The sequence below is a fragment of the Trachemys scripta genome, chromosome 17, assembly GCF_013100865.1.
Source record: "Trachemys scripta elegans isolate TJP31775 chromosome 17, CAS_Tse_1.0, whole genome shotgun sequence".
Lineage (NCBI taxonomy): Eukaryota > Metazoa > Chordata > Testudines > Emydidae > Trachemys > Trachemys scripta.
The window spans coordinates 1,293,363-1,313,195 of record NC_048314.1 but is presented as its reverse complement, the minus strand read 5'-3'; the positions used below and the strand labels follow the sequence as shown (position 1 = coordinate 1,313,195).

The 19,833-nt window shown below is 57.1% G+C and overlaps 2 protein-coding genes and 1 pseudogene across 2 annotated transcripts; 2 read left to right on the top strand and 1 right to left on the bottom strand.

Moving 5' to 3' along the window:
• Positions 1-19,833, top strand: part of LOC117867167 — a 658,956-nt pseudogene that overhangs the window by 208,569 nt on the left and 430,554 nt on the right.
• On the top strand, positions 1,435-9,887 carry PAXX (PAXX non-homologous end joining factor). The gene is made up of 7 exons (XM_034751992.1): positions 1,435-1,596; positions 5,460-5,520; positions 6,748-6,797; positions 6,899-7,089; positions 7,992-8,072; positions 8,764-8,857; positions 9,389-9,887. The coding sequence occupies exons 1-7, from the start codon at positions 1,499-1,501 to the stop codon at positions 9,426-9,428; spliced, it is 615 nt and encodes a 204-aa protein (XP_034607883.1). The 5' UTR covers positions 1,435-1,498; the 3' UTR covers positions 9,429-9,887.
• Positions 11,021-14,782, bottom strand: CLIC3 (chloride intracellular channel 3). Its single transcript, XM_034751994.1, has 5 exons — positions 14,712-14,782; positions 13,735-13,860; positions 13,238-13,344; positions 12,348-12,523; positions 11,021-11,182 (listed from the first exon to the last, which is right to left on the bottom strand). Exons 1-5 carry the CDS (start codon positions 14,765-14,767, stop codon positions 11,021-11,023), a joined length of 627 nt encoding a protein of 208 aa, XP_034607885.1. The 5' UTR covers positions 14,768-14,782.

The window sequence follows — 19,833 nt, the reverse complement described above, 5'->3', positions numbered from 1 at the left end:
CCCCCTGCCTTCACTAGCAGGACCAAGTACTGATTTTTGCCCTAGATCCCTAAGTGGCCCCCTCAAGAACTGAACTCACAATCCTGGGTTTAGCAGGCCAATGCTCAAACCACTGAGCTATCCCTCCCCTCCTTATTCTTGCCTGCAGATAGAAATATACATTAAGGAAATATTGTATAGAGGGGAATCCACTATCTCCTGCTATAAACGTCAACATTCTCAATGAAAACAGGAAAGAATTTTCAATCACTGACAAAGAGACAGTGAACAAAGGCCCCAATCCTGCAGTCGGAGCCACACATCCCATGCAGGGTCAGGGCATCAATGATTTTCTCCCATGTGCCTGCTGTCAGATGCGTCTGTTGCCCTGTGCAGGTGATTTAGTGCTTGCTGGTGGGAAGGGAGAAGGCAGAGAACAGCAGGCCGCTTATCTTTTGAATGAGACTCTCTCATTCAGAACTAGTGAGCCTGGTTTATTTTGTTTCTGCAGCCTTGGGGGGGGGGGGGGGGGGGAGGGGGTGAACGGGATTGTGTGAGCATTCTCCGCACCAGCAGGGAAGAGATGAAATCTCCACGTTTGTTCATTTAGGCAAAGATGAAATGGACGCCCTGCACCTTGGGCTGGCCCGTGCACGGAGCATGTAACGGGTGACTGGTGTTGTGTTTCTCTTCGCACAACGCAGGTGGGAGAGAATGAGGACAATAGCCCTCTGTAACTGAACAACGAGTGTCTTTCCTTGTGTTACTAATAATGTAACCCACTGGTCAGGGTGTGTGGTGTGTCCCCTCCAGGCCCAATCCCCCCAGCATGGGGCCGGCCAGCTCCAGCACCCGGCTCTTTGGTTCAAGCTGTGAAGCCTCCCCCCGTTTGCTCTGCAGGCCCCGGCCCCGGCTAGTCACTCCGGAGAGGGATCAGACAGGGGAGAAGGTACACCACCTACATCCGTTCCCCTCCCTCTGCCTGGCTCTGTCTGCCACTCTCTGCGCCCTGGTTCTGCAAACAGTCCCGCGGGTGCTTAACGCTGCATCTGGTCAGAAGTCAGTGGAGTTACTGGTGGGTACTTGGGAGGGTGACCAGCTGTCCCGTTTTTAAAGGGACAGTCCCGTTTTGGGGGACTTTTTCTTATATAGGCGCCTATTACCCCCCACACGGGCCCCTTTTTCTCACAGTTGCCATCTGGTCACCCTTGTACTTGGCAAACTCGGGGCCCTAAATTACCCAGATCGCCACGGGGCCTGCAAGGGGGCGGGGGGTGTCTGTCTGCTTGGCCGGTGGGGTCAGTTTCACGTCCTGGGCCTGCTGCGCCTGGCGGGGCTCAATCCAGAGCGACACCTGTTTCCATTCGGCAGGAAAAGCGGAAACCTGCCTGCGCCCCCCCGCCTCGCCCCTCCCCGCCCCCTTGAAGCCCGGCTGGGAGGTTTAAAGAGCCGCGCTCGCCCCGCCCCTTCCTGCCAGGGGAGCAGCCCCCAGCCCCGCTGCCGGGTCCTCGCCCCCGGGATGGCGGAGCCTGCGGGCCCCTTCCACGCCCTGTGGCACGGGGGGCACCAGTATCTGTGCTACTGCGCCGCGCCGGAGAGCAGCGGCTTCGATGTCTAGTAAGTGCGGGGCACTGACCCCCCCCCGTACCCCGGGGGGCGCGAGGCTGCAGGGAGCCCCCCCCTTCCAGCTGTGACCCCCCCAGCGCCCGGGGAAATCCCTCCCCTGCCCCCCGTGCGGTCCGCACGCCCCCGGCCTCAGGAGCGGCAGCTCATCCGCCTCCCGGGGGGGCCTGGGCCAGACCGGCGGGGTCCCGCTTCCCGGGGCGGGGGCGCTGGAGAGACGCTGCAGTACGGCCCCTCTCCCGGCCGGGAGCTGGCTACTGCCCCTCGGGCGGGTTCCCGGGGGCAGCGCTCCCGAGCCCACGCGCGGGGCTGGAGCCGCCTGGGGGCGGGGCTCGATTTCCATAGACCCTGCTCCCGTTTCCCTACTTTGGGTGTACTGAGCATGCGCACCCGCACTGAGCATGCCCAGTAACCTTCGCTGTCGCCACTGCCCTCTCTCTGCCCTTACTTCTGCTTACGATTTGCTGCCTCCTCTTTGGGGAGGTTTAAAAGGATTCAGGGGGCAAATCGCCGCGGGGGCCGTCAGGGTCTGAGCAGGGGGCAGAAATTTACTGGCCAGGGGGGCTCCAGCTACTGTAGCTAGTGGCAGAAGAGGGGCTGAAGGGGAAAACTTGGGGATGGGGGGTGGGAACCGGGGTTAACCCCGGGGGGAGACACTGCCAGACCCCGTGCAGGGACAATACCCCTGTTTAGGGAGAGGAAGGGGGGGACAGTGACCCCGTGGGATGAGCCACCCACTGTGCTCGCTAATCTAGGGGTGTCGGGGGTGCAGAGGCGGTTTTCCTTCTGCTCACAGGATGCTGCATGTCAGCCCCAGAGCAGGGGGCGGGTTCCTGGGACTGGGGTGTTAAAGGCACAGGCCTCCAATTCCTAGCCTGTCAAAGCTTAATCACCGCAGCTCCTCTCTATCCTATACAAGTGTTGCAGGGCCAGGGCTGCCCGGGGGGCAAGTGGGGCAATTTTCCACAGGGGCCCCCACAAGTATGTTGGAGGCTGCCCGCGCCTCCGTCTTCCCCCAAGCCCCTGTGTCTCAGCACACCGCGTCCGGGAGCAGCCCTGGCGCGCTGCAGCGCCGTGGCTCCAACCCCACTCCTGGACGCTGAATCCTCTGGGCAGCCCTGTGCAGGGCTACGTTACTGCTCCAGCCAGGAGACTGAATGTGGTGAAATATTGTACAGACCCTCCCTCCCTCAAACTCTGCCTCTCACATTTTGAATATGTAAAAGTGTCTTCTATCAGTTTCTATATATGAAATCACTCACTGCAGCTCATTTCTCTTATATAACGTGCTGAGTTGCTAACTCCCTCCCAGAGCCCACATATCCGCACCCCCCCATACCCCAATCCCCTGCCCCAGCTCAGAGCCTCCACCCCTCACTCAAACTCCCCATAGCCTGCAACCCTCCTGCATCCCAGAGCCTGCACCCCAAAAAGGGCTGGATTAACCTTTTGTGGGCCTGGTGCTTAACATATTTGTGAGCCCCCATGGTGGAAATGGGGCAGGGGGCAGAGTCCTCAGAGCGACGGGCTGGCCAGGGGCAATGGGAGATGAGATGGGTCATGGCACGGCAGGGACTGCCCCGTTCCACCCAGCGCAGTACAAGGGCACTGTTTACAAACCGGGAGCTGCCAGACGCACACTGGCCAGCCCGGCCCTGCACTCCCATCGTGCTTCTTCCCCTTCAGGGCAGTCCCATGCTGCACCATGCTACCCCCCTGCCCAGCACCCCTCTGACTCCCTATGCCCATTGCCACACCACCCAGAGCCCCCTACAAACCCCCATGCCCAGTGCCCTCCCACAGACCACCCCCCCACAGATCCTCTCACTGCCCAGTGCCCCCTAGCTGGAGACCCCCCACAGTCCTCCCACAACTGCACAGTGCCCTGCACCTCCCTGCCCAGAGCCCCCCCACAGATTCCCTCACTGCCCCCCACTGCCACAACTGCACAGTGCCCCACCCAGACCCCCCACACTTCCCAGCACCTCGACACACACAGATCTCCCCACTGCACAGCCCCCCCAACACACACAGATCTCCCCAACCCCCACAGCACCCTCCCCCAGACCCACTAGAGACCTACTCTCCCACACCCTAACCCCCAGCCACAATAGCCGGCCCTGATGGGAGGTGACTGTCTGCCAGGCTGAGCCGGCAGCGCAGCCAGAGCTGATCCTGGGGCAGGATAACTCCGGCCCTTGGGGGTGCAATCAGCCAGGCTGGAGCAAGAGCAGAGCCTACCCGAGCCAGGCTCTGTCAGGACCCAGCTGAGCCGCCCCCGCCATCCGCTGAGACTGGCCCAGCCTATGCACCAATCCCAGATGGCTCTTTCCCTGGGGAGGCAGGTGTGGCCCCACAGGTCCCAGGCAGTGGAGACAGTTCAGAGCTGGAGCAGTGCCGGAGAGTGGGGCAGATCCCTGGGACGTGACTCCCGAGATCCCACCCACACTCGTTGGCCCCATGGCCAGCAGCCCTGCCGAGCCCACATGGTGGCCCCCAGCTGCTGGGTGATGAGCCCCCTACAGCAGCGGCATAGCCAGGTTCTAACATCAGGGATTTATTGTATTATGTATAGTAAGTGTTTAATATAAAAATCAGGGAGTAGGGTTTACAATGTTCTAACAAGAGATTATGCTATTACCATTATCCAGTCAACTTGCACACTTACTATTTTGAATTAGTGATAATGCAGAGAGAGAGAGAGAAAATAAAAAGCTGAATTTAGAGAATAATTATTAACCAGATTCTTGGTTATTCACCAGCCACTTTGCTCCAGTCCATAGCACAAAGCACCCTAAACCCAGTAGAATCTGGCCAAGAGAATATTCACCTCAATTGGCATCTGCTACACTTCTTCCCCCCCCTCCCCCCCATTCCTAGTCACATAGAGCAATTTGTCACATTAGCCAGGAGGAAGCAGGTCGTGAGTGTTTTTGACCACAAACCCCATCCCTCCTGTTTCGCAACCCCATGGACCAGGCGGTAACAAGTAGCCCAGATGATCACGTTGCTGGTGGAAACCGCACCCAGTTGCAAAACGGGAGGGTTTCTATACGTGTCGTCGCACCGGTCCAGTTTTCGGCTGTTTCCTGCCTGTTCTCTCCTTGGGGGGCTCCCTTGGGACACTGGAGACGTGAGTCCGCCCGCCCGGGTCAGTCTCTCCTGCGTTAGCTCATTGCACCCGTGGCAACCCGTGCAAGAGAAGAGTTTAAATCCAACCCCAACATGATTCCCACTAAGAGACTAACCCGAGGTGGGAATCTCGGAAACGCCAGATCTGTGTGGACTAGTATCTAAATCTGTGCGCCCCTTTTTAAAAACAAATGCGAGGGCCTGGATCTCAGTTTCCCCTCCACTTAGCAGCACAAAGGGAGTCATTAAAGGGGACCTAAATGGCATTTGGGCTTCATTGAAGGCCCCTTTGCACTGCCAGGGGGTTGTAAAGGGACAACTGAGGAAGGAGAATACAACTCTCTTGATTTGAACTGTTCTGCTTTTTGTATTAAAGGGATGCCAACTAAAATTGCATTTCTGTCTGAATGACTGACATTCTCTTCTTACAACTCACACCCACGGCTGTATCTGAAAGATTCGAGAAATAGCTTCTTTATGTGTGTCCTACAGGTCACTGGTTCCCTGGTATAATCGGTTCCCAGCAGTTAAGTTACTTTCCCCTGTTTGGGCTGGTCTTCCCTAGAGTAAAAGGAGAGACTAAAACAATTCTTAAACACAGGACAGTGTGATTGTAAAAACCGCAGCTGTCACAGGGCCCCAAACTACTTCAACCATTTTTTTTTAATGGGCTAGATGTCACGTTGATAATGTCCCTTTAACTTCATCACATCTTGTTTCCCCAGTGTAACCAATGCATCCGAGGTGTGGAGTACTGATTTCACCCTGGAGAAGCTGGAGGGACACGTAGGTAACAATTGTGCAGATTCCAACTTTGGGTGGCTGAGATGCTAGTCACAATGGATACCACACACATCAAGTCAACTTAAAGGGGACCTGCAAATGTGGCGGGGACCAGGGGGATGTTAAACTTTATACATATGTTATAATTTAAGGAGAGCAATGTTTTAAAAACATGGATTAAAAAACAGCAGTTTGGCTCCTTTAAAAACATCACACTTGGCCTGAAAATAAGCAGAGAAAATCAGGAAAAAATAATCCTAAGAAAACCAAAGTGTCTAATTATAACTTTAAAGGGTTATTATCCAAGCTTTTAGGAACAATAATTTATATTGTGGCTGTAAAAGTAGGCTTGGCAGAATTCAATTTTTATTTTTTATAATTTTGATGGATAATATCAATGTTTATTTTAAAGAATTTTGTAATATTTTCATGTATTTAAATTTTCACAGTTGTGGGAAATTAGTGGGGGGTCAGACAATAATTAAATGACAGTTGATGTTGAGATTAAAAAAGTTAATTGTTATAAAGCTTTAAAACACATTGTCAGTATCACATGTCAAAATATCAAAAGTAAATATCCTTCAATCAACCTCTAATAAGTTCTCAGCTGGTATTTTTCTCACTTTGCCTATCTCTAAGTTTTGGTTATTATCAATGGAAATATTTTTCATCCATCTGTGGTATGCGCAGAAATCAGTGTTTACTGATATCCATAAACATTAAATCTTTCCAAACCTATGTATAAGTACCTTAATGGGGGAGAAAAAAACAGGTACTGAAGTGTCCTTCAGCCTAGTGGAGAAGGCCCTACAAGAACCAGCGTCTGGAAGTTAAAACCAGACAAATTCAGCTTAGAAACAAGGCCTGCGTTTGTAGCAGTGCGGGTAGCTGTAAGACGCACTCCATGTACCCCAGGGGCTACTTGCTCTCTGCGAGGTCATCCAGCAGTCATTTGGTCACTAATGAATGATCTCTTTCGGTGGGAGGAAGGAATCCTCCTCTGCAATGAAGAGGCCGGTGTGATGGAGTCGCTGTGAAATAGCTCAATGCCAATCCATAACTCTAGGGCCTTGTATGGCTGCTTCCACCGGTACAGAGTTGTTGTAAAATCAGAGGGTGCTTTGCACCTGCGCTCGCTGGTGCAAGGGGCTGCATGCGGCAGAGTGGGATCAGGCCCCTTGTGTCTGTCATTGGCGGCTAAGCCTTCTTCTGGGGGTCTCTCTCTTTCAGAAGTCCCAGAGTGGGATGTGTCCTTCTGAAGATTACAGCATAAAGTTCAGGTGAGCTCTCAGGTGAGATCTTCCACCTGGGAATGAATAATCAGGGCTCGTTCCGGTGGGTCTGGAAACCCTTGTCTCACTCCAATCTCTTCCTTGCACAGAGAAGCTTTTGAGCACAGAGCAGCTGCCTTGACAGTGCATGACAGCAAAGCCACCCTGCAGCTGAAGGAAGGTACCTGGAGCTTGACTTTTGACCTATTCAAGCTACCCTGCTCTGAAGCTAGGAAACAGTTGCAGGTGCTGATGTTTGGCTTAGTGGGGTGTGTCAGCAGACTGGAGAAACGTCTTGAAGGTACTGTGTGTGTGTGTGTGTGTGTGTGTGTTGGAATCGGGGAAGGGGGCCATTGATTTCAGCTGCCATTATCTTACTATCTGCTGTCCACTGCTTTAATTCAGGGCTGGGCACGGGCAGGTTCCTCATGGCCCTCGGGGTGTGTGGGAAGCTGGTGCTTGGAGGTGGCTGCACCATGGCCACCTATAATGGAGGAAAATGTTTTACCTGCACTTGGAAAACTAAGCTGCGACTGGGCCAGCCTGTGTGTGGGACAGCACGCCGGGGTGCAGAGCCAGCCTCGGAGGGTGTGTGTGTGCTGGGGGTGCTGATGGGGTTGTGCTGCCCTCCTCTGAGTTTGGGGTAACTTGCATCCCGCCTTGCTTCTCCCACACACAGTCATGGAAGGGGGCCCAGCCCTCAGGGCTGTTGCTCTGAGAGGGGTGCAGAAGTTGGGAGTGTGAAGGGCTGGTGAGAAGCCATAGTTGGATTGGTTTATAGCTGGAGCCTGCCAGGACCTCAGTTGGCCACAGAAGAGTAAAGGCCTGTGGTTGTTTGCTGGCTGTGCGGGCAGGTGGATGCGAGGAGAGTATAAATAGGACAACCCAGCTGGAGCTGACGGGGTGCAAACAGGGACCTTTTGGGCACCGTGCCCCGGGAGTTTGATGGTGACCCATTGCGGGGTGCAGGGCAGGGTTGTGGGGGAGGCACTAGGAGGAGAACGCAGCTCGGGGGTATTTTCAAGTCCAGCTGTGCAAGCATCACTCTAAGCCCATGTGCACTTTGCCCTTCCCCCATTTGCTCAGCACCTCCTCCCGGGTGGTGCTGACCACTGCACGAAGCAGCTGATCTGGGAGCACGGGGCCGTGTACGCTGCACCTGGGGCAAAACTTGACCAGATGTCGTCTGTCTCCTTCTCCTAGCTGCAGAGGATGCTGCCGCCGCTGCTGCTTCGTGCAGTCCAGAGAAGAACCTGCTACAGAGCCGAAGGCTGTTGATCCCAGGTAGGGGTGGGATGGTTGTCAGGATTTTGCTGCCCTGTTTGCAATTTGCGTAAAGTTTCTTGCTGTTGGATACATTCACTCTCCAGAACTCCCCGGTGCACCATGAATTCGACACCACCACTCCCCATGAAATGCCCCCCGCCATGTTAATGCAACGTTGGGGTTCACCGATGGTCACTGAAAGTCAGGGAATCGAGGCGTCCGCGGCAACAATAACTCAGACACGGGGCATGTGCTGTGTCTGAGATCCATCGCCACTACCGCACGCTGGCCAACATGGCTCTAATGCCCCTCCACCTGGATTCACGGTGGGAACGTTGCCAGGCACTGGAAGGACTCTGCTCTCTAGCCCGTGTCACTCCAGCAAAGCTCTCTAGGAGCATGTCCCTCTCTAAACACCACCATAAACCTGGTGACAACCAGGAGCGCCTCAGCCAGTCAGCGGGACACCTGGCACACAGCACCAGCAGTGAGGATGGAACGGGGACCCTCTTGCCCAAAAGCACAGGTTCGGCATGTCCCTGGTGGCTTGTCGGTAATGGCTTTATAGAGGCCACTGGCCACAGACAGACCCCGTGGTTCTCTGTGGCTCCCAGGCTGAGTAAACGCAGCCTAATGCCGCCACACGAGGTTTCACCCTGGCCTGGCCGCAGCAGCACTTTGACCAGCGGCTCTCCTCCTTTCTGAGCAGACCTGAGTCCCAGGAAGAGCAGGGGAGGCGGCTCAGCCGTGACAGCCAAGAAACGAGTCCCAGGAGAGTCTCTCATTAACCCAGGATTCAAAAGGTAATTCCCCCAGGGTCTGCTCCTCTCAGACATGGGCTGGGCCATTGCCTGGTAGCCTTGACCAGGAGGGGGTTGTACGATGGCTAGCGGCTACAGAGCTGCCAATATGGCCCTCTGAGTTTGCTTGTCCAAGTGCCACAGCCAGCGACTCAACCCCATTCTCTGTTCTCTTCAGTGTGGCCAGATGTATTGATTGGACACCAAAAGTCTGGTTACCACGGACGGGAGGGGGAGGGAAGTGCTGGGACATCAACCTGCACCAGGTCCCGCTCAGCCATGGCCTCTTTCTTACCTGCCTCATGGGCAGGGAGACAGCTCCAGCTCCCATCCCAGCCCCAGAGCAGAGGGAGCCCAGCTGGTGGAGGAGGAAGGTGGAGAAGATTGAGCTAAGGGAGGGGGAGGAGAGGGAATGGGGGGGCAGGGCCTTGGGAAGAGGCGGGGCAAGGAGTGGGGCCTCGGGGAAGAGACAGGATGAGAGGGAGGCTCTGGTTTTCAGAAATTAGAAAGTTGGCAACCCTCGTTCTCTTCCAGTAAGAAGGCACCGACCGGGGTGGATTTTGAAGACTCCTGACCCAGCCTGGACCCCTCTGATGTGCGTCCCCTTAATGAAGCTTTTTAATGAGTTGTTCAGACTAGTTTACCGCCTACCTATGAACGTCCAGCCTCCTGCCACACACCGTGTGTGAATGCCGAGAGCCTTGCCCAGCCCTGTGCTCAACCACATCGTGGGGAGTGGACGTGGCCAGGAGCCCTCCACTATGTGACCACAAGCCGTGCAGCCGGGGCGGGGAGCAGAGCCTCCAATGGAGGCCATGGCCTGAGCTCTGGGCAGAGTCGATGCACACACCAGGGGGTCAAGCCCACGCTTCCTAGCTGCTCCCTTCAGTCCCCCGCTGCTGGCAGGCCGTCCCGTCGCCATCGCTCCATGCAAGCGGCTTGTCATGAATTACGTTTTTAATGACTTTTCTACCAATGTTTTAACTCCACGCTGTGTGTCTGTAACTTATTCTAAATAAACCCATGACTCCAGCCTGCTCGGATCGTCTCTCCTGCGAAGATCCCACTCCACGTGCAGGGGGCGTTTGCCGCCCAGTGACGGGCTGGGCTGTAGGGAGGCGGGGCGGGGTCTGAAGTCTCTGCAGGGCTGTTGTGGAGGCGGAGATGTATCTAGCGCCGTGCGGGCATCCCCTCTCCCTGTGGCTGAGCGGAGCTGGGGTGGGTGGGGGCGAGAATCTGCCCTCGAGCCCTGCCCCATCTCCGTAGCAGGCTGCTCATTCATGACATCACCACCTCTTTGCTTTCCTATTTATTGATTTTTAAATGCTCTGACATAATACAGGTCCCCCCCCTTCCCCCATCAAATGGGGAGGGGACAAACTCATTCCCGGTTGAACTCCGTCTGGCTATGGGGCTGAGTAATGGCCAAAGGCCATTGCCTGCCGGGAGCCCGGAGTCCTGCACTGGCAGCCCGGCCGAGCCATGCAGGGCTTCCCGGGCCCTGCACTGATCGTCAAAGGCTGTGGTGAGGCCACACGGGCTCTCTGCAATGGCTGCACCAGCCCAGCCCCACGTCCCACACGATCGTCTCCTGGGGCAGGTGGCCGCTGCCAGGGCTGCAGTGGGTGCTCCGGCCTCCATCTCCCCTGGTGGCCTGGCCTGTCTCTAAGCGGGGCAGACCTGAGCCAGTGCTGGACTAACTGCTCGTGCCGACAGGGCCCAGCCAGCAGCCCCCCGTGGAGAGAGCATGGCTGAGCCCAGCCGGTGGAGCAGGAGCTGAAAGGAGAGCATTAGCTGGGTTGCCAGGAGAAGGCTCTGGCGGCAGGAGAGAGACGAGGGTGGCGTGGGGGGAGGGGAGGAAGAGGTGCTGAACGAGCTTCCCCCCAATAAGTACAGCAAGGGGATGGCGACTGGGTTTGAGGAGCCAGGAGGTCCCATCCTGTCCTGTGTCCTGACTGGCAAAGGGGACATGGCTTCCTCTGCCCCCTAGGAGTCCAAGCTGGCCTAGCCCTGAGGCTGCTGCGCCCAGGGGAGGCGAGAGGGGCAGTGGCTCCAGATGAAGGACCAGGCTGGGCAGGGCAGCCCCAGGCCCCTCTCCAGCACTGGCACCGTGAGCAGTGGGTGCAGGGCAGCGCCAGGCTGAGCAGAGGCAGCGGCAGGCTCTGCCTACTTGAGCGGCCTGACCACGGTGCGATAGGCCTGCACGATCTCCTCGCTGTTGGGGCAGCTGTATTTGAACTCCTTGGCCTCCCTGGCGCTGTCCAGATAGCGCCAGACCCCGCGCAGCTCCTGGGGGATCCCCAGCTGCCGGTAATGTTTGCACACGATCTGGGGACAGAGGTGGGGTGAATAGAGAGAGTGTCCCAATGGACATATCCTCCTCCCATCCCAGGCTGGCCCCACACCCCCTCACCTGCCCCCAAGGCCCTGCACCTCCCTCAGCTAACCTGCCCAGCTCTGGGTTGGCTCTGTGCTGCCGCTGGGCTAAAACAGCCTGCCTGCCCAGCCCAGGACAGCCCCCACCCCCGTGCCCCATTGGCTAACCGATCCTGCCTGCCCCCACAGCTAACCGGCTCAGCCCGGGACAGCCCCCATCCCTGTGCCCCATTGGGTAATCCATCCTGCCTCTTCCCACAGCTAACGTGCCTGGCCTGGGACAGACCTCCTCGGCTAATCCACCCTGCCCCCTGCCCAGCTAACCTGCCCAGCACCGGGCAGGCCCCACAGCTAACCCACCTTCCCCATTGCAACTCCTCGCAGGCTTGAATAAAGCTGTGCCCGAGCCCAGAGCTGCCTGGCTCCTGGGGTCTGGTCTTGATCCGCTCCCGTGTCAGAGAAACTCATCCAGGCATATGGGGCCTGGTGCGCAGGGCAGGGGGCAGAACGGAGGGCGGTGGGCCGCCACAGATGGGGGGCAGGGGAAGGGGATGTTCTAGATGGTGGGGGGGGAGAGTGGGCGAGGGGTAGGTAGGCAGTGACTGGGGAGGCCATAAAGGTGGAAGATGATGGGGGGGCTGGTGGTAGGTGGGGGGGGACAGACGGGTGGGGGATGGTGGGGCTGTCAGGGGCTGGGAGGGGGCTGTATGGGTGGGGAATCATGGGAGGGCTGTCAGTTGCTGGGTAAGGGTTGATGGGGGGCTGTCAGTGGCTGGGGGGGCATATGGGTGGGAGATGGTGGGGTGGCCGTATGGATTGGGGCTGGTCAGGGGGCTGGTGGTGGCTGTGGGAGTCCCACATGGGTAGAGGGTGGGGGCTGAGGGTGCCATATGGATTGGGGCTGGTCAGGGGGCTGGTGGTGGCTGTGGAGGTCCCACATGGGTAGAGGGTGGTGGCTGGGGGTGCCATATGGATTGGAGATGGTGGGGGGCTGGCAGTGGCTGTGGAGGTCATACGGGGCTAGGGGGTGGTGGCTGGGGATGCCCTATGGATTGGGGATGGTGGCAGGAGGCTGGTGGTGGCTGTGGGGGTCCCACCCCCAGGGCACCCGACTCACATGGACAATGTTCAGTTTGGGCAGCAGGCTGCAGTCGGCCAGCGTCAGCTGGTCGCCGTCCAGGAACCTCCTGTGGGAGATGGTGAGGCTGGGGTCCCGGACAACCTCGTACTCCAGGGGGGTGCTCAGGTACCGGTCCAGCTTCAGGAGGGCCTTCAGCAGGTTCTTCTGTAGCACTGGGGGTGGAGGGCAGAGAGTCACTGCACAGCTGGCACCTGCCCGGGGAGTGGTGGGGGGAGCGTGGGGGTCCTCAAGTGACATGGCACTGCTGGCACCCCTCCCCCCTGTGCAGAGAGGGGCCGGGGGGCTCTTGGGGCATTTGCACGCTGGGAGAGGTGGCATTTCCTGCGGGTGGAGCCAGCCTGCCAGTCTCACTAGTCACCCCACACACACACACACACACCAGGGCAGTGAGGGCCCCCGGCTATCCCCACACCTGAGTTTCTATCAGGGACTGGGCAGAGCTGCAGATGGCTGCATGCGCCAGGGTGTGAACCCCCTCCAGCCTCTTGGGGGAGCCCCTCCAGGGCAGACTCGACCCGTGTTGGTGGGGGAAGGGGGAGCCCCTCTGGAGCCAGCCCTTCACCCCCGCAGTCCATGCCATGACAAGGGCCAACAGCAGAGGAGGGGCCAGACGGGAGAGCCAGGCTGTGGCCTCGCTCAGCTGCAAGGGGGTCAGGGAGGCTGCTGGGTGACTATGGCCCCTCGCCCTGTCCTGTCCCACGTGCTCACGGGATCCCACTGGGCAGGAACACAGTAGCCAGTACATGCACTGCCGTGGGGGAGCACTGGGGGGGTCCGGGCTCTGGTGGTGGCAGCGGTGTTACTCCCACGTGGCTGCATGTGGACACACACATCCCGCCTGTCCCTTGGTGTGCCAACTCCCTCACCCTCGTCCTGGGCCGGCAGCGAGTTCTTGATGAACACAGAGAACTTGTGGAAGATGTCGTTCCCGGCCGTGCTCGACTCCTTGTACCGGGGAACCAGACTGGGGAAGCTGCAGGAGGCAAAGGGAGGGAGGGAGAGGGGCTGGGCTGGGGCTGGGGGCTCAGCCTCTGCCCCTCTGCCCTGGGCACCAGAGCTCACAGCGATGCCCTGAGAACCGTCCCTCCTCCCCTCTTCTCTGGCCTGTTAGGTCTCCTCTCTCGCCCCATTCCCCTCCCCCATCCATGGTTTCCCCTCATCCTCCCCCGCTGGTCCCACCTGTGCCCCCTTGACCCTCACACCCTGCCTGGCCCCGATTCCCCAGCCCACCTTGCCACCCATCAACGCAGGGACTCCTCTCCCCTCTCCCCCCCCGCCTCTGGATTGATGTCCCGGCCCGGACTCCCCTGTGGGGCTGATGTCTTGCTGTGCCCACATGGGGAAGGGGCTGACCCTCACTCACTTTGGGGGGCCCAGGGTCTCCTCCAGGAACTCCTCGATCTTGTTGGTGTCGGTTTTGGGCTCCCCGTTATACAGCAGCACGGGCAGCTGGGCTCCTGGGGCAAAATCCTTCAGCACATCCAGGGCCCTGCAGAGGGAGGGCAGAGGCTCTCGGTCACCCCAGGGCATTGCCGGGGGGCTTGCTGGGGCAGAGGGCAGCAGATGCTGGGTGCAGACCAGCTGCTGCCCGCCCGGCTGCAGAGAGCAGTGATACAAAGGCTTCAGGTTGCCCCGATGCCGGCTATTGGCCAGCGCTGCCACACGGGAGACAGCCCCAGCTGCCTGTCCCGGCCTCCCAAGGGCTGAGCGCCCGCGACTGCTACCCCCTGCTTAGTGCCGGCTCCAACCGGCCGAGTGCGCGGGGCTCCTGCCGTGGGAAGCAGGTGCCCAGAAGCCCAGGCCGTGGGAAGGGGCTGCCCTCAGGGCTCTGACAGACGGATGCTCCCCCCTTGGCACTGGCGGCAGGGTGGGGGATGCAGCATTGTCCCACCAGACAGCAGCCAGGGCCAGGTTCCCAGCCCCGCAGTGCTGCCCCCAGGCTTTCCAGACGTGCTCCGTGAGCGCGCTGGGGACGATTGCAGCAGGAGCCTCCAACCCTCCTGCCCACCCGCAGCTGCCCACGCCCCCTCGGCAGTTCTTTATCAAGGGCTGGGTGAATGGGGGGCAAGGGACTGGGCCGTCGGGGGTGGGGGACGGGGAATATGTGCTCTCCAGTCTCGTGATCTGTGCAGCGCCACCACCCTGATCCCGGGGCTGTTTGGCACAGTCAGGGAGCTGGCAGCCGCGGTGCTGGGTGTGAGTCAGCCAGGCAGACGCACTGCCAGAGGTAAAGGGGAATTGGGGGACTGGCAGGGCGCTCAATGGTAAAACCATGCAGGTGGGTGGGTAGCGCCCTGGGGCTGTGCTGACCATATTCCATGGTTCCCATTGCGTCCTCACCTCTTCATATCCACTGTGGTCAGAGTAAAGGGGATCCCCTTGAGCAGCAGAATCATGAAGAGGCGCTGGCAGAAGGGGCAGTGCCCGATGCTCTCCCCATCGTCGCTCGCCTGGGGAGACAAGAACGACACATAGTGAGCTGAAAACCAGGCAGCGCTGCCCTTCCAGTGTCCCTGAACAGCATCACCATTGCTCACCAGGAGGCGCCACGCTCATGCCGCAGGGCCGAGCCCCATGGCTGGCTGGGGTCAGGAAGGATTTTCCCTGATGGTACAGTGCTGCACAACTTGGATTTCATGTTGAGCCTCTCTGTGCCTTAGTTTCTCCCATCTGTATGTATAATGGGGGTTATGATTAGAGATGGGCCTGTGCCCCAAAAACCAGGCTGTCTGGATCTGGGATTTTTTCTTTGGCTCCATCTCTTTGTGACACGCCTTGATCCAGCTCCAGGGGGTGGGGCTGGGGGTTTGGGAAGAACCGAGATGGGCCTCAACCAGTCACAGCTTGTAAAGTGCTGGGGGATGTAAATGCCTCTGGAGTAGCCTTTGGCCGTTGGGCTGGTATCAGCCTCCCCATTATACAGATGGGGAAAATGAGTCACGATGCAGCAGTGACTCCCCCTAGAAGAGACAATGACTCAGCGACCAGTCCCATAACAGAACCCTCCAGGTATCCACCCCACCCTCCCCAAAGCAAAAATAGTTAACTACCAATTTTCATCCTTTTCCCAACACGTAGAAAATGCTCCTATTTCTAAAATAACCTCCCCATGCCCTGGAGGGAGGCGAGCTGGGCGTGGCTATGAAGAGTCCCTTCGGGTACTTTTAGACCCAACAGTTGGTTAAATTTGTATATTAAAAATGGGATTTTACTATGAGCAGCCATGTCTTCACGGCCCATAGCTTAAAATATCAACGCTAAGGGACAGTTCCTGGCACTGAACTGATCCTTTGCAGCCGAGGAGGCCAAATGCCACTGGGTCCGGTTCTCTGGCCTTGCACCCTGTGCTGCATGGGGGGGTGTGAAACACTAGCGTATGACACAAGTGAGTACACGAGGGGCAGAGCCGGCATGCTCTCTATTAACACAGGAGAGCCAGCAAGGCCACAGGCTGGCAGCAAGGGGGAAGGCTCCCAGCATTGGCTGAATGGAGGGAAATGGGAGACAGGAACAAACAACAGAAAGGCTTGAAAATACTTTTGGGCCCAGATCTTCGGCTGGTGTAACATGGTGAGGCTGCAGGGAGCTGGTGTAAATCACCTTCGCGCCAATCTAGTCATTTCCATCTGCCCGTTTGCACCAGGGAAGGATCTGGCCCTTGATTCTTGAAGTCCGTTGTTCTAATGACGATCCCAAACTGCGAGCAACTTTCCACTCCGCTCGCTGGCAATGCGACTACAACCATCATGCCAAAGAGCAAAATACTTCCCGACTTCCCCAACAGCCAGCACAGGCCCATTATCACCCACGGCGCATCGAAATCCCAGTGATTCTGTCTAAGTCAGGGTAGGCAACCTATGGCACGCTTGCCAAAGGCGGCACACAAGCTGATTTTCAGTGGCACTCACACTGCCAGGTCCTGGCCACCGGTCCGGGAGGCTCGGCATTTTAATTTAATTTTAAGTGAAGCGTCTTACACATTTTAAAAACCTTATTTACTTTACATACAACAATAGTTTAACTATATATTGTAGACTTATAGAAAGAGACCTTCTAAAAATGTTAAAATGTATTACTGGCCCTCGAAACCTTAAATTAGAATGAATAAATGAAGATTCGGCACACCACTTCTGAAAGGTTGCCGACCCCTGGTCTAAATGAATTCCACGGCAGAACCTGGCCAAAGCCGGCTGGGACTAGTATAGGAAAGCCATGCAAAAAGCAGCGATCCGAATCCCTGCAACACTGGAATATTATCGCCGGTTTGTTGGCCTCCTTGCCATCACTGCCAAGAAGCGCATCTCTGGGGCCCAGAACCTGCTCTGGCAGAACAACCAGTCGGGCAGCCCATAGGTTGTGAAGGCCCTGCTAGAGTCTAGACTCAGCCAGACGCCAGCGGTGGATTGAGTGTGTTGAGGGTCTGGACTTCACACACTCCAATCACTGTGCCTGGGCCCACTACGGCATCTCGGAGCCACTAATCCGATGGGATATTGGACCTTGGAAGTCTGGCCTGACTCCACAGTCTCCAAACCGGCGGAGAGGACAAAAGGACTGCTCGACAAAAACACAAAGGGAGAGATCCATCGTTAGCTACACCCAGAATGACCTCAATCCCTCCACGAGACCCCCACTGCCAGCAGCACAGATGAAATAAAGGAGAGTTTAGCTGCAAACAAGCAAGAGAAGGAGGCCAGTGGAGATGGTATCCCACTCGAATTCCTTCATCAACTAGGCCCTAAGGGACTCCAGTGGCTGGCGAAATGACACCAAAACCGTGAAATCTGGATGCATCCCAAAAGCCTGGTGGGAGGTGATAGTAATGGCCATACTCAAGCCGGGCAAGCCAACCGACGGCCCGGGAAGCTATAGGCCGATATCACTCCTGTGCATGACCTACAAACTCCTGGAACGTATCATCCTCCGGAGAATCAGTCCTCTCGTCGAGTCAGTGACCCCCGAAGAACAAGAGGGATTGTGGCCTAAACGCAGTTGTTGCGCCCAAGTTTTGGCCCTTGGAATGCACATCAAGGCCAAATTCCAGAAGAAAACCAAGAACGGTACAGCCTTTGTAGACCTGTCATTGGCCACGACAGGGTCTGGCTTAAAGGCCTGATGCTGAAGCTTGCAAGGGTCGTCCCTTGTCTCAAACCATGGCCTGCTATGGACAATGCTGAACAGTAGGCGGCTACATGGCTACTTGCTGCACAACGGGAAAATTCAAAACTCTCCAGCGTGTGACTGCGTGTGTCACCCAGAAGAGACCCTGGAACATGTAACGCCTCAGTGCCCGATTCACGCATATGAAGGAGGCATCAGGGTGATACACTCCGCTACTCCTGACACAATTATCTGGCTTAATCCTCTGAGTGTAAAACGCTAGTTGTTGCATTCATCAGCCATAGGAAGAAGATGACCAGTGTATTGTTAATCCCTCAGGGGACAAGGAGGCTTTGTTTAACCAATGCTATCCCTTTAGATTAGTGGGTGGGTTTTGTGCCCCTGACCTTGAGGGGCCAGTTGCACCAGCTGGAACTGGACTAGCATTGGCAGCAGCAAGGCTAATGCCCCTCCACACGGTCCCATGTCTCTCAGAAGGACGGACCACAGGCACGTGCTGCTTCTGGGGGCAACAAGGCTGCGTCTTGGCTGGTGAGGCAGAGAAAGGAAAACAAGGTACCGGGCTAAGCAAAGTGTGGTTGCCCCCAGTGACATAAAGGAAAGGCCTGAGCAATCCTGATGAATATCACTTCACAGCGCTCCGGGCTTCCCCCAGGCACATCTCCCCTTTCAGTGCGGCGGGCGGGACTCGATTTTTACCTGGTTTGTGGGCGTTGGTATGCAGCCTCCGATTTATAGCACTGAAACCATGTGCAGGGTGGGGCTGCCGGATTATTAACGATCCGGGCTAGACTTTGACCTCAGTTACAGTAAATCTAGAGTAGTTCTTACAGACACTCTGACAAGATGTTTTTCCGCTGGAAAATACCGATTTATTGCAAGTGAAACGTTTCGTGGCGACCGGCCCATTTCGAGGCAAGGTTTGTTTAGCAAGAAGATGTTTTTAAAAAGTCTTTTGCCCCTTTTTGGAATGGAACTGTTTGTATGATTTTCAGTGTTTCAGAAATGGCCATGCAAAGCCGCTTCAGAACAGAAACGCCAAGTCAAAATTGGAAGGAAATGTTTTGATTTTAGCAAAATGAAACATTTCAATGGGCCCCAGGATGAACATTGGGGGGAATTTCACGTCACAGCGAAACGTTCTGGCTTCGTTCCATTTCCGATGGGGACAAAAAAAAAAGTCGAAATCCTGACTTATCCTGTGAAATGACAAACCCCGTCCCCACGCAGCGCTGCTCGAATCTCCGTCGCTTTGTGCCGACGTTTCCAGGGATGCCTGGGGTGTGTGAAATGCTCCCACTGTGGGTGTGTTATACTCCCCTGCGCAAGTGTAAGTGCTGACACGTGGGGAATGGGGCCCAGGGGATGTACCTCGGTGTGACAGATCTGAACCTGTCCCCTTGCTGTAAAGCACAAGGCCCCTCTCTCTCTCTCAGACACCCAGGCTCCTTGCCCTTTTCCATTGCCAGGGGCGGGCAGGGCACTGAGGGTCACCAGAATGAAGGGCACAGCTGAGCTGTCTGCAGCTAAGGGGATTTCTTAGAAGCTGCTTCCCTCAACAAAGGGCTGAGCTGAGCCTTGTCCCTGTGGAATCCAGCCTTGTGTGTCTTGCTAAGGAGACAAGAAGAAAGACTGGTGGAATGTGGGTCTTTGCAGCCAAGGTCCCTGATTACGAGCCCCATCTTACACCCACCCTCATGGCCCTGCCTGCTCTCACTAGCCTGGCCCCTCCCGCCTCCCCTTCACAGGGCGTCTAGCCGGGCAGAAAGGACCGGGGCTTGGCTGAGGCCCAGCTCTGTGACACTGCGGCTCCCCGTCCCATGTCAGCCTTTCCTGCGAGCCCCCTTGTGACAGCTGCCAACGTTCGCCCGGCCGGGGGCTGTCAGACTATGGGGCAAAGTCCTGTACTGTGTGAGGCCCAAGTGCTCACTTCACTCTGGCGCACCGATTGTGCCCAGGTGCCCTCTGCAGGCTGGGGCCCTGCACGGATCCTTCCCCACCTCTGTTCAATTCCCAGCGGTGGCGGTGCATAGACTTGAGCCAAAGGGGAATGAATCAGACCCTGGTTGAACTGGCTTCTCTCCCCGAGCTGCCCCTGAGCCTGCAGCCGCGCTCCCAGGAGACCTGCGGTGGCTCATGGAGCAGCGCTGCTCGAAGCTGCCGGCCCCACGACTCTGCGCAGTGCTGTTCCTTGGGGCAGCTTGGCCTTCCCGTGTCAGCCACTTACGGACGCAGCAGCGAAAGCAGGCGGCCTGCCGCTCCCATGGCAGAGCAGACGAGGTCTAGGGACTTGGAAGTCGGGCCCGTATTTCCCCAGAGCACTGCTAATAAGAGTCTAGCC

Coding starts and splice junctions, on each gene's coding strand:
- PAXX (XM_034751992.1), top strand. CDS start 1,499: ATGGCGGAGCCTGCGGGCCCCTTCCACGCCCTGTGGCACGGGGGGCAC. Junction 5,521..6,747: donor TGGAGAAGCTGGAGGGACAC/GTAGGTAACAAT, acceptor TCTCTCTTTCAG/AAGTCCCAGAGTGGGATGTG. Junction 7,090..7,991: donor ACTGGAGAAACGTCTTGAAG/GTACTGTGTGTG, acceptor TCCTTCTCCTAG/CTGCAGAGGATGCTGCCGCC.
- CLIC3 (XM_034751994.1), bottom strand. CDS start 14,767: ATGATTCTGCTGCTCAAGGGGATCCCCTTTACTCTGACCACAGTGGAT. Junction 13,861..14,711: donor ACCACAGTGGATATGAAGAG/GTGAGGACGCAA, acceptor CTCCCTCTGCAG/GGCCCTGGATGTGCTGAAGG. Junction 13,345..13,734: donor GAGACCCTGGGCCCCCCAAA/GTGAGTGAGGGT, acceptor TGCCTCCTGCAG/CTTCCCCAGTCTGGTTCCCC.